The sequence below is a fragment of the Symphalangus syndactylus genome, chromosome 6 (assembly GCF_028878055.3).
Source record: "Symphalangus syndactylus isolate Jambi chromosome 6, NHGRI_mSymSyn1-v2.1_pri, whole genome shotgun sequence".
In the NCBI taxonomy this organism is placed as follows: Eukaryota; Metazoa; Chordata; class Mammalia; order Primates; family Hylobatidae; genus Symphalangus; species Symphalangus syndactylus.
The window spans coordinates 45,683,036-45,698,186 of record NC_072428.2 but is presented as its reverse complement, the minus strand read 5'-3'; the positions used below and the strand labels follow the sequence as shown (position 1 = coordinate 45,698,186).

The window sequence follows — 15,151 nt, the reverse complement described above, 5'->3', positions numbered from 1 at the left end:
TGCCTGCCTCGGCCTCCCAAAGTGCTAGGATTATAGGCGTGAGCCACCGCGCCCGGCCAACAGAGTCTCTTTCTCTGACCTTCTCCTGTCCTCCTTTTACCTGCTCCAAGGCAGGACTCTAATCTGATTGTGGGTCAAAGACCCTCATTCCAGACAGAGTCCTACCCCATACTCTGGAGGATGAAAAGCTGCACAGAGAGGCCAAGGGGAACCTGAACAGGCAGGCCTTGCTGGGCTTCCCAACTCAGTCTGTTAGTATGAGGTCATATCCTTTTTGTCCAATCACATTTCTACACAGTTGTCAATCATGCCTATGTAAAAAACAAAAAGGACAGGGTTTGGAGAGCTTCCGGATGGCTGAACACATGGAGGTTCCTGGAAGATGGGCGGGCATGGAATCTCTGCACCCCTTCCTCCCTACCTGGCCCTACACATCTCTTCATCTGTATCCTTCGTAACAACATTTATAACAAACCTGTAAATGTGTTTCTCTGAGTTCTGTGAGCAGCTCCAGCAAATTAATTGAACCCAAAGAGGGGCTCATGAGAACCCCTGCTTCAAGCGGGTCGTCGGGAGTTCTGGAGGCCCAGACTTACGACTGGTGTCTGTGGGGTGGGGGGCAGTTTTGGGGACCGAGCCCTCCCCATGTGGGATCTGACGCTATCTCCAGGTAGATAGTGTCAGAATTTAATTAGAGGACACCCAGCTGTTGTCTGCGGCTTGTTGTGTGGGGAAAACTCCCTTACCTTTGGTCATTGAGTTCTTTGTTGATGACTGTTGTGGTGGTGTGAGAGCAGAGGTAAAACAAGGCTCGGGAGTTTTTCTGAAACAGAGGCTTAAATTTTATTTTTTTCAAGCATGATATTTATTTTTTGTCTTTTTTTATTATTATACTTTAAGTTCTAGGGTACATGTGCACAACGTGCAGGTTTGTTACATGTGTATACATGTGCCATGTTGGTGTGCTGCACCCATTAACTTGTCATTTACATTAGGTATATCTCCTAATGCTATCCCTCCCCCCTCCCCCACCCCACAACAGGCCCTGGTGTGTGATGTTCCCTACCCTGTGTCCATGTGTTCTCATTGTTCAATTCCCACCTATGAGTGAGAACATGCGGTGTTTGGTTTTCTGTCCTTGTGATAGTTTGCTCAGAATGATGGTTTCCAGCTTCATCCATGTCCCTACAAAGGACATGAACTCATCCTTTTTTATGGCTGCATAGTATTCCATGGTGTATATGTGCCACATTTTCTTAATCCAGTCTATATTGATGGACATTTGGGTTGATTCCAATTCTTTGCTATCTACAACTAGAAATACCATTTGACCCAGCCATCCCATTACTGGTTTATACCCAAAGGATTATAAATCATGCTGCTATAAAGACACATGCACATATATGTTTATTGTGGCACTATTCATAATAGTAAAACATTTTCTTTTTGGTGTGAGAGACCCTCCCATTCCTTAGTAAAAATGTATTTACTTGCATGTTATTATTGTCTTTACAAACTTGTTTTTCCCTAGAGCAATTGATTTTGCTTTAGGTACTAGCTGAAGGTCTAGAGGCAATACAATTTAGGATCCTTGTCTAGAAATCAATATGATTCGATTCTGTTCAAGCCAAATGATATCTGTAGACTCCAATTGTGTGCAAGCCCTGTGTGGAGCCTCAAGTCATCTGCGTTAGTCCAGCTTCCTATTCTTGGAAATCAGCTTTGCTTGATTGGACCTATATTGGCATGTTAATGTTTGATAGTGGCCTGGCCTTTATAAAAGCGTACAATTTTGCAGACCATTCCTTGTCAGGATAGAGTATCTTTGCTCAAAGGAGTGGATTTATTCTGTGTGAGCCAGGGAGGCAGGCATGGAGACGGGGCATTCTGAAAGGGCAGGGAAGATCCTTTGCACCAGCTGAAAATGCCATCACGTGGCTCTCCACCTGCCTCTTTTGAAGACTGGCTGTGGCGAGGTGGACTGTAGGTCTGAAGTGGGGAGATCCCTTGTATTCTTCCAATTTCTCTTTGTTCAGTGGAGAATAAAGAAAATTTAAATAAGGAGGAAATTTCTAGACCAAGCACTAACTTTAGCTATCTGTGACATTGGGCTTCATTTTATTTACTCTGTGAATGAAGGTTTTAGAGGAAATTATTCTGGATCCTTCTGAGCCTTACATTTTCTGACCCTATGAACTGGCTCAGGTAGGTCTTTGTTGAGGTTGGTGTCTACATCAACGAGGAGGCAGTTCTCAAAGTTCTTTAGTGGTTCTCTTTTTCTCCTTGTCATTGCCAACGGATTTAAGATAGATTCTGTGAAGTTGACACAGGAGTCCTAAGTTGTTTTCCTTACTTCACTCCTGTTGTTTGTGGTAAGTGTCCAATTTCAAGCTTGCATATTGGAATAGTTTACATTTCTATATTGTCATTTGCAAGAGAAGCACTATGGTGTAGGGAAAGGAGCATAGGCTTTGCAGTCACTCTGACCTTTACCATTTAACTAGACCTGTGACCTCAGAAAGTGATTTAACTTCTCTAAATATCAAGTTTTCTAATTAATAAAAATGGCAGTAATTATCCTCACCTCTCAGGGAAAGTGTAGAGATTAAATGAGGCAACATGTAAAATGACTGCCACTTAGTAGATGCTCCATAAATCAGCCAGCCCTTCCTTCCTTCCTTCCCTCTTTCCTTCCTTCCTTCCTTCCTTCCTTCCTTCCTTCCTTCCTTCCTTCCTTCCTTCCCTCCCTCCCTCCCTCCGTTCCTTCCTTCCTTCCTTCCTTCCATAATCATGGAAGTTACATTCTTATCAGTATGTTTGCACATGATATTTGGGCTATTGAGTGATTTTATGTGGCTGGGTGGGGTTTTCTCCTCCCCCCTTCCTCCTCCTGGATAGGGCACAAACCTGTTTAACAGGAGAAGATGGTAGCATTCTAATATGTAGTAGATGCCCACAAGATGGGAGATGTGGTGTGGGAGATCTGTTTTTTTCAGCTAACACACAGAGGGAAGATCACTACTTAGGCGCTTTCCCTCTTTTCTTCTTTACTCCCTGAGAAATGGATGAAGCTGATAAAGCTTAAGGACTGACAAACTGGTTTCAAACTCATAGACCTACTGGGGCAGGCAGGTGATATATATGAGGGACATGGGCTGGGTATGAAGAAAAGGCAACAGTGTTAGGAAAGGGCACCTTTACTTTGGCATGAGTGTGCAATAGAGAGTCATGAGGACTGTGGTGAAACAAAGAGCAGACCCCATTGAAAAGGGACAGCCGCTACTCAGTATCAGATAATGATTGCTATGAGGGAATATGGGTTCTTTACTTCCAGATCTTTCCATTTTTAGAGGGAACCCAGAAATGTAAACATGTGAAATCTCTTGATTTTTAATACCTGGCAATGAAACCAAATTTTAAGATTATACTCCATGGGCCAACCGGAAAAGATTATGCCAGCAGGTTGTGGCATCTGGGCTAAAGGAACCATAGAGCTGTGGGGTCACTGGTGAGAGAAAGAAGACAATTAGCAGTCTAAGGGGGAGGGAAAGAGAAAACTAGAGAAGCAGGACTGTCAAAAGTGAGACAAATGAGCCATCCTGAATCTCTAGTTCCCTGGTGAATTCTGAAATGGATGGAAATGTAGGGCCAGCATCTCTAGCAAAGGACTGTTTAATGTGTATATACTTGGCCAACTCAAAATAAAATGTTTGGAGCATGAATAGTCCCATATGATATATGCTGTTTGGTTGACATATGCTTGTATTTTAACAACCAACGTTGTCCCTTTTATTTTTGCAAACAATATGGTATGATCTGGTCCTCACTTTAATTTTACACGAAAGGCATAATGCATCTATGTAAATAAGAAAGCAAAGAAGTTTTCTAAATGCTTTAATTTTTTGTCACAAATATTTCTGCATCTCTCAGGCCCTTCTGGAAAAAGGAGGGCTAGTGATACATTTGTTAATGGCACTTTAAAAATGTACTTTGGTATATAGAGGTAACAATGTACTTCTTAGGTATGTTAATAATAAATTAAGCTTATAATGGTTGCTGTATTAGAGAAAATGAATAAGATTAGTCTCAGCAAAAATAAAAATTGGTTTGGAAGTAGATAAGCTAGGGATATCAAAACTGAAAAAAATAGCTTCCCAGATAGCGTTCTACTATATGCAATTTTTGATGAATAATATTCAATTACAGAGTGTAACACCTTGCACAGCACTTGACATATAGTAGCTATTCAGCAAATGTTTGTTGAATTTTATTACTTTTTAAACAAATTACTGAATAATTTTCCTCAGTAATCATTTCTGTAACTCAGATAAAAATAGAAATTTATAAGAGTTTTTATTTTTGTTACTTATAAAAGTATATTTCCTAGAGAAAATATCAGCAGTGGTAGAGACCAGAAAAAGTAAGTGTGTGTGTTCTAAACAATGATTCCAACGCAATGTGTTCAGAGAACACTTTGACCCTGTCTGTGTTTACAGTCCCTGCTGACAGTGTACTGTGGTATCCTCAGCCTTGTTCTATTTCTTTCTTTATTTTAGCTTTACAGAGATTAGGTCTCAAGTTATGAGAATCTCCATGGCCTTCAGGGGCTAAACTTTTCTGTCATTCTTTTGCTCTTACCGGGCTCAGAAGGACATGCCAGGTGGGATACGTGTTTCTCTTTCAGAGCTGAAGAAAGGGTCTGAGCTGTGGAATCAGTAGAGAAAGACTTGGTCTCAGTGACTCCTTGGCTTTCAACCCACCTAGCCTCAGGCAGCCTGGAGGCCTTTTTACCGCTGGATACTGATGAGATGTTTTAGGTCCTTGCACTTTGCAAAACTCCTTTTTCCCAGTGGGATATTATTAGGACATAGCCAGGCTAGAAAGGCCGTGGGAAGCTTTGGAGGTAGGAGGATAGGATCCAGACAGGGTTACAATAAGAAGAAGGGCATTCTCTTTGGTGCACTCCATAGTCCAATGGCAGTCCTGAGCTGATTCCAGTTAGGAACCAAGGGTGGACTTTCTTCTTTGGTTCTTTGGCCCTTTTGATTTCCCCAGCTGGGGCAGGGTAAGGAGCATGAAAGAAACCAGCCTCAGGTGTGTCTCCTCATTTCTGTCTCATCTAAACTTCAGCTTCTAGGCATCGCACGGTAGTTTTGCTTGGACTCTTGGGCTCTTCTGGGTTTTTATCAGTTTTCTTTGATTCCTCATTAGGGTTGCTATCATTGGCCTTCTCCTCCTTTACTACTTTGGTTTCAATCATTTCCTTCTGCTGATTCTTGTTTGTAAAAGGGAAGGCCTTCACATACCTTTAGGCATAAATATGAAATTAAAGTGAGAGACTCTGTGTAACACACATAACGATAGAAAACACTTTTTGGCCATGGTACATATTGGCACAGTACACTGGATACCTTTATTTCAGAGTGATGCCAGCACATGCATGCTCTAATACATTAAGACATCACCACCTTAATGGATTCATTTAAATTGGACAATATGTTTGCAGGCCAGACTTTAGGCTGACCACATAACTCTTCCAACAAAACCAAAGAAACAAAAATCAAATAAAGCATATAAATTTTCCCCAGATGCCAATTTTTTTTATTTCTTGATTTTCAAAGGACAGTCATTGACTGATGGCTGGATGACATGCATGTGCTGAAATAGAAAAGATTGAGCGGAAGGGAAAGAGATGAGATGAGCGAGAAATTTAAAGTATAAGAGGACTGCTATCTCCATTTTGACCAGCAAAATGCCAGTAGCGACCCTGAAAAAGCACAGGATAGAAACGTGACAAAGATTACAAGACTAGCAGTACGCCAACAACCGTACCTTTTGACATAGCAAAATCCAAGACCAGCTGCAGCACCAAAGAAGAGGAGAGCAAGCACTAGCAGAGCCGTGGGGACACCTGCAAGGAACAGAGACATGGCCTGTTGTTCCTTCACTTAAACATTGTGTGTAATGCTCATTGAATGATCCAGGTGATTGAGATAGTAGACAGTACAGGAGAAAAACCTTCTCTGTAGCCCCTTATGATGTTGGGCCCACACCAGCTTCTTTGCTTCATGCTTGTAGAATCATTGGCCTTGCTTCTCACACTCTCTCAATTCTATCAGTTGCAATATGACAGAGTTCATTTCTCCTCCATGGCCTTGAGACCTACTCTAGTCAACAAGCCTGCCTGAGAAAGAGATGACTAGAATAAAGTCATAGGCCTTTAGGGTATATATTTTAAAAAGAACTTCTGCATAGGAACAGATAGTGATTTATTTTTAAAAGTCTTGAGTTTTCAACAGTGAAATTCTTTTATACTTATACTTTTTAGCTTAATCACTAAGGTTCTTTACAGCTCTCAGATTCTATGACTTTATGAAAGTTGAGTTTGTGTTAAGCTTTTATTAGTATTTGACAGATCCTGAGTGCCTCATCTAGAGACAGGCAGGATTCTATGAATTGTCTGTTATGCATGAACATACATACACACGTAACATAGACAGAGAAACCATTTACCTCCAAACCCAGCAGCTTCATTCTTGAATGCTGCTTTATTTTCAACAAATGGTTCAGTTTCTGTAGACATGGTGCTAGTTTCCATAAAAACTTCTGTGACACAAATCAATTTTTTTCTCTGTGGAATAGAAGTGGAAGCTGGAGCTGGAGGAGTAGTAGTAGGGGCAGGTATTGTAGAGTAAGGGGACACCACCGAGTAGGTACTGTCACTGACAATAAATTCTGTTGTGTGTGTTGCAGTTTGAATGTTGAATGTGGGATCTTTGGTGGTGATAATTTCTGGAATGCACGAGTTAGTCCAAGTATCTGTTGGGAGAGGGAAACATGAAATAAAAGTATTGCAACAGCCTCCTAACTGTTCTTCCTGCCTCTAGTCTTAGTACCCCCAAACCCCTTATACTGCAGCTGGAATGGTCTTTAAAAAGCAAATCTAACCATATCACTTCCATCCTTAGAAGCCTTCAGTGGCTATCTTTGTTGTATGGCCTACAAGGCCTTCTGTGATTTGGCCCCTGCTAACATGCCAGCCTCATCTGCTCTTTTTCTCTCATTGCCCCTGCCATACTGAAATTATTTGAAATTCCTTGATACACTTTATCTTACATCGAAGCCTTGCACCACGATGCTTTATTCACTTTTATGACTCTTTGCCTCTCTTTATTTAGCTTACTCTGACTCATCCCTCAGGTCTCAGATTGACCCTGTCTTTCTCAGGCAGACTTGTTGACTTGATTGGGTCCCCAGGCATATGTTCTTGTACTTCCTTGTCACAGTTCTCATTACACTGTTCCCCACTGGACTGCAAGCTCTCTGGCAGCAGAAACCCCATCTGTCTTGGTCATCATGGTATGAGCACTGTGTGTGGTACATAGCACATGCTCAATAACTATTTGATGAATAGGGAAGGAAGGAAAAGGGAAAGGAAGGAAAGTATAGATTGGAAGACCAAATATACACATGTGGTGTCACTTTGGGACAAAGATATGCTAAGAGCTGATATTTCTGGGCTCATTAAAAAAAAAAAGTGAACAAAAAGTGGCCAGGAGAGGGATAAGGCTTTGCTTTCCAATCTGTTGCATGTGCTAGAGAGGAAACACTTGTTAAAGCATCTTAATCTGAGTTGACCATGGCAGTAAGTGTTTAAATAGGTATCTCGTTGAACAATATTATCAAACCCTTGCTTACACAGGAGGAAACTGAAGTTTAGAGAAATTGAATAACTCGCCCAAAGTCATAGAGCTAGTAAATGGCAGAGCCATGCAATATATTATAATATAAATTTGCATCTATTTTAAGTCCCTAATTATTTATGGCAGTGGGTAGCATCAGCTGGGGGCTGGGGGGGGTGCTAGCGGAGGGATAGCATTAAAAGAAATACCTAACGTAGGTGACGGGTTGATAGGTGCAGCAAACCACCATGGCACATGTATACCTATGTAACAAACCTGCACGTTTTGCACGTGTATCCCAGAACTTAAAGTATAATAAAAATAAAATAATAAAATAAAATTATCTCTGGAAAAAAGAAAAGAAATACATGGGATGGGAGTACAAGTTAAATGAAACCATGAAGAAATAGACAAATCCAAGTCCTCTTCCTCTGGCTCTTCTCTGTTTAGTCAGAGGGCTGGGTATCATCACATTGCCAGCTGGCAGGAAGGCAGTTAAAAAGCAAAGCCATTTGACAGGCATGGGCTGGCTATGGGGTATGCAGGCATGTAGCTCACCAATTCCCCAGCCAGTGATGATAGACCAAAGAGGCAGAGAAGGGAAGGAAGATGGCAAATACAATGTTAGGAGAAGCCCTATGTTCCAGTCTTGATTCTGCCACTAACTGACTGTAGGACCTTGAACAAGCTAAGCCCCTGTTCTGAACTGTAGTTGTTTCATCCATGAAGTGAGGGAACTGGTCAAAGTTTCTCCATGGGCCTTTTCTGTGCCAAAGCCCTCCAGATCAGGGAACTACTTGGATCCTATATTGCCTTTCTGGGACAGTTTTTGCTAATATTGGCTGGTACACATTTATCTCTCGGATCTTAGAGAATGATCTTGAAATCTATCCTGTGTATGACCTCTCAGCCACCTAACCTTCAGAAGGTCAGATAGATGAGTATGTGTGAAGAGTAATAATGAGACAGGGGTCCTTATGACAAACTGAGAGCAAGTGAGAATTTAGTAAAAGAAAAACTTTCTGAGAAGTACTTAGGTGAAGCACTTGGGCTAAGGCAGCCAAGGTCTTCAAGCAAGGTTAGTGGGTGACTTCATGACCATGAACAAATCAGTGCTACCCTCCAGGTGTCAATCTTTTCCTTCATAAAATGGAGACTGGGTCTGGTTCTTAAAATTATAAAGGAAATGTGGAACAGTGGAAAGAGCGCGGTTTCAGAGTTAGACCTGAGTCTGAACCTTTACAGTAATGAGACCTTAGACAAATGCATTTACATCCTTTGAACTCGGTTTCTTTTTTTTTTTTTTTTTTTTTTTTTTGAGATGGAGTCTCGCTCTGTCGCCCAGGCTGGAGTGCAATGGCATTATCTTGGCTCACTGCAAGCGCCACCTCCTGGGTTCACACCATTCTCCTGCCTCAGCCTCCCGAGTAGCTGGGACTACAGGTGCCTGCCACCACGCCTGGCTAATTTTTTGTATTTTTAGTAGAGACGGGGTTTCACCGTGTTAGGATGGTCTCAATCTCCTGACCTCGTGACCCACCCGCCTCGGCCTCCCAAAGTGCTGGGATTACAGGCGTGAGCCACTGTGCCCGGCCTGAACTCGGTTTCTTTATTTGCAAAGTGGGGATGATAAAGCATATCTCATAGGGAAGTTGTCAAGGTTCAGTGAGATAACCTAGTACAGTAAGACCTATGGATCTGTAGGTTCCATGTAGGTGGAATCAACCAACCTTGGATTGAAAATATTTGGAAAAAAGAGAAAAATAACAATACAACAATAAAAAAGCAAATAATACAGTACAATGACTGTTTACATAGCATCTACGTTGTATTACGTATTGTAAGTAGTTTAGAGATAATTTAAAGTGTACAGGATGTGTGTAGGTTATATGCAAATATGACCCCATTTTATATCAGAGACTTGGGCATCTGTGGATTTTTGTATATGATGGGGTGCTGGAACCAATCCCCCACTGACACTGAGGGACGACTGTGCATTGCTTTGTCCATAATGGATGCATTACATACATCTGTACCTTTGTTTCCTTCCCTTCTGCCTGCTTATCTTATAGGATGCAGGGATGGTTGGCAGTGGTAATTGAGCCTCCTGAATGTCTTCTCCTGTGTTGCCGTTCAGTTATATCTCTCCTAACTTTTTCCTCTGAGGGGCATATTGCCACCCCTAGCCTGGCCAGAGAGACAGTTTTGGGAGAATTAGATGGCCGTGGCTGTGATTGCTTCTGCTGCTGCTCAGGGTTACTCTTCCCATACAGGTCTCAGAGTGAGAGATACCCAGAGAATGCCACGTGGAAAGGCTGCAGATCAGACTTACCAGATGAGTTGTAACAATAGGCTGCAAACTGTCGGTTCACTGGAACTTTCCAAATCAGGACACCCACCCCATTTCTCCCACACTTGGGGTTTGGGCTAATCCTAGAGATGACCACGAATCCATCTCCAACCCAGCCATAGCTGTAAAAGAATACACACTAGTTGAACAGAAAAATGATTAGAAGGCTTCATCTCTATTGCTGAACAAGAACACAGAGCTAAAAAAGAACTTCAGCAGTGACAGTGAAACCAGCTTTTTCTCACCTGCAAGTCTCAAAGCTAGCCTTCAAGGCTGTTCCAACTTGGTCCTTGCTGGCCAAAGTTAGTCCCAGCAGCCTACAGGCCTCCTTAGCTTCTGTGAAATTCAGCTGCAGGTTTGCCTTTTTGCTCACAAGAGTGATCCCCATAATTCTGCATGACACCTGGATGGAAAGCTCTGCAAAGGAATCACATAGGTCCTCAGTTTGCTGCTGTCCTTGTTTCCAGCCTTCAGACTCTCCTTCCTAGCAGAGCATATCGTCTTGATGCAGCAGGGAGGTCTATCTGGCCGGGACTGGGGTTTAGAATAACAGGACACAGACCAGGCATTTTCCACAAGGACCGTCTGCTGGGCTAGATGGATGCTTGTTCTTATCCAAGCTGTAAATGTCGCCCGATCAAAGTCTATCCCATCCCACTGCATTAAGATGCCTTGCTCACCACATAGGGGCTTTGGCTACCTGTTTTTGGGGTGCAGTCTAAGGGAAGCAGTTACTGCAAACCTTTCTGGCGTCTGTAAAATGAAGCATCTGAGACTTTGAGAAAGATAGAATTCAGGGCTCTAGTTAATAGAATAGTTAGCAATACCCCAAACTAATGTGGTTTGGGGACACTACTATTTGTGAGATGGGCTGCAAATGTCACACTTGTTACAAAGAATGTGAGTGCTCTCAGTTCCAGGTCTTTTGGCCATTGGGGGGCAGGCTTACTCAGAAGTTGCTGGAGGACCTGGCAGTAAACCTTGAATGGCAGAAAAACTAAATAAAGAAAGCAGAATTTTAGAGTCAGACTTGGGCTTAGATCTAGCATATGTCACTTGCTAGCTCTGTGACCTTAGCCTAGATACTTCATCTCTTTAATCTTCAGCTCTTTGAGCCTCCTGGTTTATAAATTCAAGAGAGTAACAGTGTCTACTGAATAGGGTAGTGAAAGTTAAATGAGTAAATTCTAATACAAATGTTTAGCATAGTGCCTGCCACATGGTAGGTGCTTAATAAATCACACATAACATTATCATTATCTTTAAAGCATTTTGGTTTTGGTCTGCTAATGGTTGATTACCCCACAGAAGCTGACGCTGTTGAATAGGTAAGATATGAATAATATTTCTACTCAAAATCTAATGGATTTCGGAATTCTTTTGAACCCTTTTCTCTGGGTTCTGGGATGTATAGACCTGTATGAAATTGCCAAGTTGTATTGTATTCAAATACATTATTCCTACTGGGCTTCATCCACAAACATCCATAAAAGGACATTTAAATCTCTCAAGTAATTGCTTGTACACAGCTCTGTGTATTGGATGCTCAGTCAAATGCTTTGACCACTTTCTAGGTTGATATCTAATGGAAGTTTCTTTTTGAAAACATGGAAGGAGCATTTCTAAGTCCTCCATATGAACCTTGCTGTGGTGGCAGATTGGGAGCACACACTCAATTATGCCTGATTCTAAAACCCCAGTTCCTTTTTTTTCCTTCTTCTTTCCCAAGAGATGGATCTTGCTATGTTGCCCAGGCTGGTCGTAAATTCCTGGGCTCAAGCAATCCTCCCACCTCACCCTCCCTGAGTAGCTGGAACTACAGGTGTGCACCAGTATGGCCAAGCAACAACCCCAGTTCGTTTTTTTTTTTGAGACAGAGTTTTGCTCTTGTTGCCCAGGCTGGAGTGCAATAGCGTGATCTCAGCGCACCGTAACCTCCACCTCCTGGGTTCAAGCTGTTCTCCTGCCTCATTCTCCCGAGTAGCTGGGATTACAGGCATGTGCCACCACACCTGGCTAATTTTGTATTTTTAGTAGAAACAGGGTTTCTCCATGTTGGGCAGGTTGGTCTTGAACTGCCAACCTCATGTGATCCACCCACCTCGGCCTCCCAAAGTGCTGGGATTACAGGCGTGAGCCACTGTGCCTGGCCCTTTTTTTTTCTTTTTTGAGACAGAGTCTCGTTCTGTCACCCAGGCTGCAGTGCAGTGGCATGATCCCGGCTCACTGCAACCTCTGCCTCCCGGGTCCAAGCAACTCTTGTGCTTCAGCCTCCTGACTAGCTGGGACTACAGACGCGAGACACCATGCCTAGCTAATTTTTGTATTTTTTGTAGAGATGGGGTTTCACCATGTTGGCCAGGCTGGTCTCAAACTCCTGACCTCAGGTGATCCACCCACCTCGGCCTCCCAAAGTGCTGAGATTACAGTCATGAACCACCGTGCCCAACCCGGCCCCCAGTTCTTAACAATGACACTGTTTTACCTTTCACAGTGCTATAAGGAAATGAACACACACAGACACACACACACACACACACACACACACACACACCCCTAGGCTGAACTCCCTGAACACACCGTTTACCCTGAAATTTGGCTCTTTTAGCTCATGAGCTTGCTATTGCTCAGGTCTCTTATAGCTACTTCTTTGGGAATGGATTGCAGAGGTTTATTTGTCACATTATCAAGTGGTCTTACTACCCTCTCATCATATGTCATTGGTAGTCTAAATACTATTATTTAGAGGAGTGATAGACTTATTCTAGGTGGATAGACTTAGCTTTGAATATTTTTTCTATTGTTAACTGGCTGTTGGGACATCAGGCAAGTCAGCATTCTCATCTGAAAATGGGGATGGATATATCTTCTTCACATGATTTTTATCAGAATTAAATTAGATAACTTGTACCTAGCAGAGGCAGGGCCCAGTAGGAAGTCAACAACATTAGTCATTTTATGCTTTCCTATTTCATTTAGGGATCAAAAGAGGGAGCTGGAATTTAAGGGGGTACTCCAGTAACTCCTTCCTTAAGATTTCTCAGGAAACAGCAAACATAGTAGAAATAGTGTATGCTTAGGAGTTAGATATAAGGATGTGGAATCAGATAATAGCATATGCTTAGGAATCAGATAGGGCTGAATTCAAACCCAATATTTATTATGTACTGCCTGCATGACATTGGGCAAGTCACTTCACCTATAAACTGTCTTCTTGAGAGGATTAAATGAAATTGTATATACACACCTAGCTCTGGATCACTATATAATTGGCCCTCAAAAATAGTTCCCACCCCCATTCACTTACCTTCATCAGCTACTTTATTCTGCAGTCATGGTTATGATGACTTTTGGTTGTTTCCAAAAATGTAATTTCCTTAGGAAATCTTTTTCCCTTGCTGAGCATAGTCCAGAGTGTGATGGAGTCATTTTCAAAACACAGTGTCCAATAGTTTGAATAATGGCAGCATTGTGGGGAAAAATAGTCTCCCCAGAGGATTTCAAAGAGGACCAAACTTATTTGAAAGTAACAGTATTTTAAAAAACCAATCATGTAACTCTGACCTTTCTTATAAAATGTAATGCAACAATATATAAATCAACTCTGAATGTCTGTTTCTAGCATATTTTATATCTCAGGTCATCTTCCAGCATAGGAACACACATTTTCCTATTAAAGTGCTCAGATTTTCATTTGCCCAGAGCTGCAATGAGTGATTTGTGGTTACAATTTTTTTTGCCTACAGTGCAAAATGAGGTTTCCATTTAGGCATCTCAAAAGCCCAGCAATCACTTTGTCATTCCTTTAGTAGACAGCCGATGGCTTAATTTTCAAACTTATATTTTTACAGATTTTTTTCAGCTAATTTGCTATTTACTGAATATTTTTTAAAAACATTGCACCTCATTCATGGTATGATAAAATCAAAATTAAAATAATTATGCTAACACTCCCAAAAAACATAAAAATAGGCCAATTTTAGTTAAAGTTACCCATTATTCCCAAGCTTAGTGATTGCTTTAAATTTTTTACAATCATGGTTTGCTTCTTCAATGAAATACTTAAAAAAAAATTATTACTTCTGGATGCAGTGGCTCATGCCTGCAATCCCAGTACTTTGGTAGGCTGAGGCAGGAAGATCACTTGAAGCCAGGAGTTCAAGACCAGCCTGGGCAACAAAGCGAGATCCCATCGCTACAAAAAATTTAAATACCACCCATAAAAAAAAGAGTAAAAATCAACTTGTTTCTCTTCAATGTTTTATTTCAAAATGTCCTCATTAAAAATATTCCATAACCAAAAGTAAAAGTCCAGATGATATAAACGTAAATGTCAATCATTTTGGTGAAGTTGACGATATGGTGGTATATTTTTGGCAGAACAGTACCACCAATTAGACCTGCTGTTGACATTGAAGGTCACCCTCATTCCCAGAAATCCATAGTCAACAGCTTAGGAGGCTTAGGACTGAAGCCTTGCTTCAGTTTGGAAATCTGGTAAGAAACCTACCTTCTGCATGCAAAGAGCCTTGGACCAGGAGCCTTGTGGTCCAGATGGAAGTGAGAAGCAACACCAGGCTGGAGCACCTGGCCATCGTGCCTACCCCTTCAGAGCCAGGGAAACACCTCAGATGGCCACTGGTGGTATGAGAGGCAGATGCTCAATAACTAGTCCGGATGGAGAGTTCTGGAACTATGTTGAGGCTCACACTCACTGCTCCACTTCATAACCGAGACATCCGGATTTCCCTGCTTTCAAGCTTCTGACTTGTCAAGGTCACTGGGGGAAATGAGTGACGTCCCTTGAACGCCCAGGCTGTACTTTGTGGATGGCCTGCTGGAAAGTTTAGCTAATGCTGACTCAGAAAACACACAAATGAGGAAGGCAGATAGCACAGTGTGAACTGCTAAAGGTTCTCCCAATTCCCATATTCCCTGCTGTTCCCCCTCCCCCAGCAGCTCAGTTCTCACACCATTCACTGTTACTGCCTGTGGAGTCCATCATTTATGTACTCCTAGAAACATCTCTGTCCCTAAAGGAGACTGAGCATAGGTTGTGCCTCTTTTCCTCCGGCAATCAGTGATTTTTCCACCCAGCTGTTCGGCCTTGTGATCTGCA

At 42.1% G+C, this 15,151-nt stretch overlaps 1 protein-coding gene across 1 annotated transcript; it reads right to left on the bottom strand.

Moving 5' to 3' along the window:
- Positions 1-2,983: 2,983 nt before the first annotated feature.
- Positions 2,984-14,760, bottom strand: LYVE1 (lymphatic vessel endothelial hyaluronan receptor 1). The gene is made up of 6 exons (XM_055282427.2): positions 14,543-14,760; positions 10,278-10,449; positions 10,015-10,154; positions 6,514-6,819; positions 5,833-5,911; positions 2,984-5,306 (listed from the first exon to the last, which is right to left on the bottom strand). The coding sequence occupies exons 1-6, from the start codon at positions 14,625-14,627 to the stop codon at positions 5,120-5,122; spliced, it is 969 nt and encodes a 322-aa protein (XP_055138402.1). The 5' UTR covers positions 14,628-14,760; the 3' UTR covers positions 2,984-5,119.
- Between the last annotated feature and the right edge of the window lie 391 nt (positions 14,761-15,151).

What these genes read in the sequence shown, in the direction of transcription:
- LYVE1 (XM_055282427.2), bottom strand. Translation starts at nt 14,627, where the DNA reads ATGGCCAGGTGCTCCAGCCTGGTGTTGCTTCTCACTTCCATCTGGACC. An exon ending in CTATTGTTACAACTCATCTG is followed by an intron (nt 6,820 to 10,014) that starts GTAAGTCTGATC and finishes CTCTCCCAACAG; the next exon opens with ATACTTGGACTAACTCGTGC. An exon ending in GGATTTTGCTATGTCAAAAG is followed by an intron (nt 5,307 to 5,832) that starts GTACGGTTGTTG and finishes TTATGCCTAAAG; the next exon opens with GTATGTGAAGGCCTTCCCTT.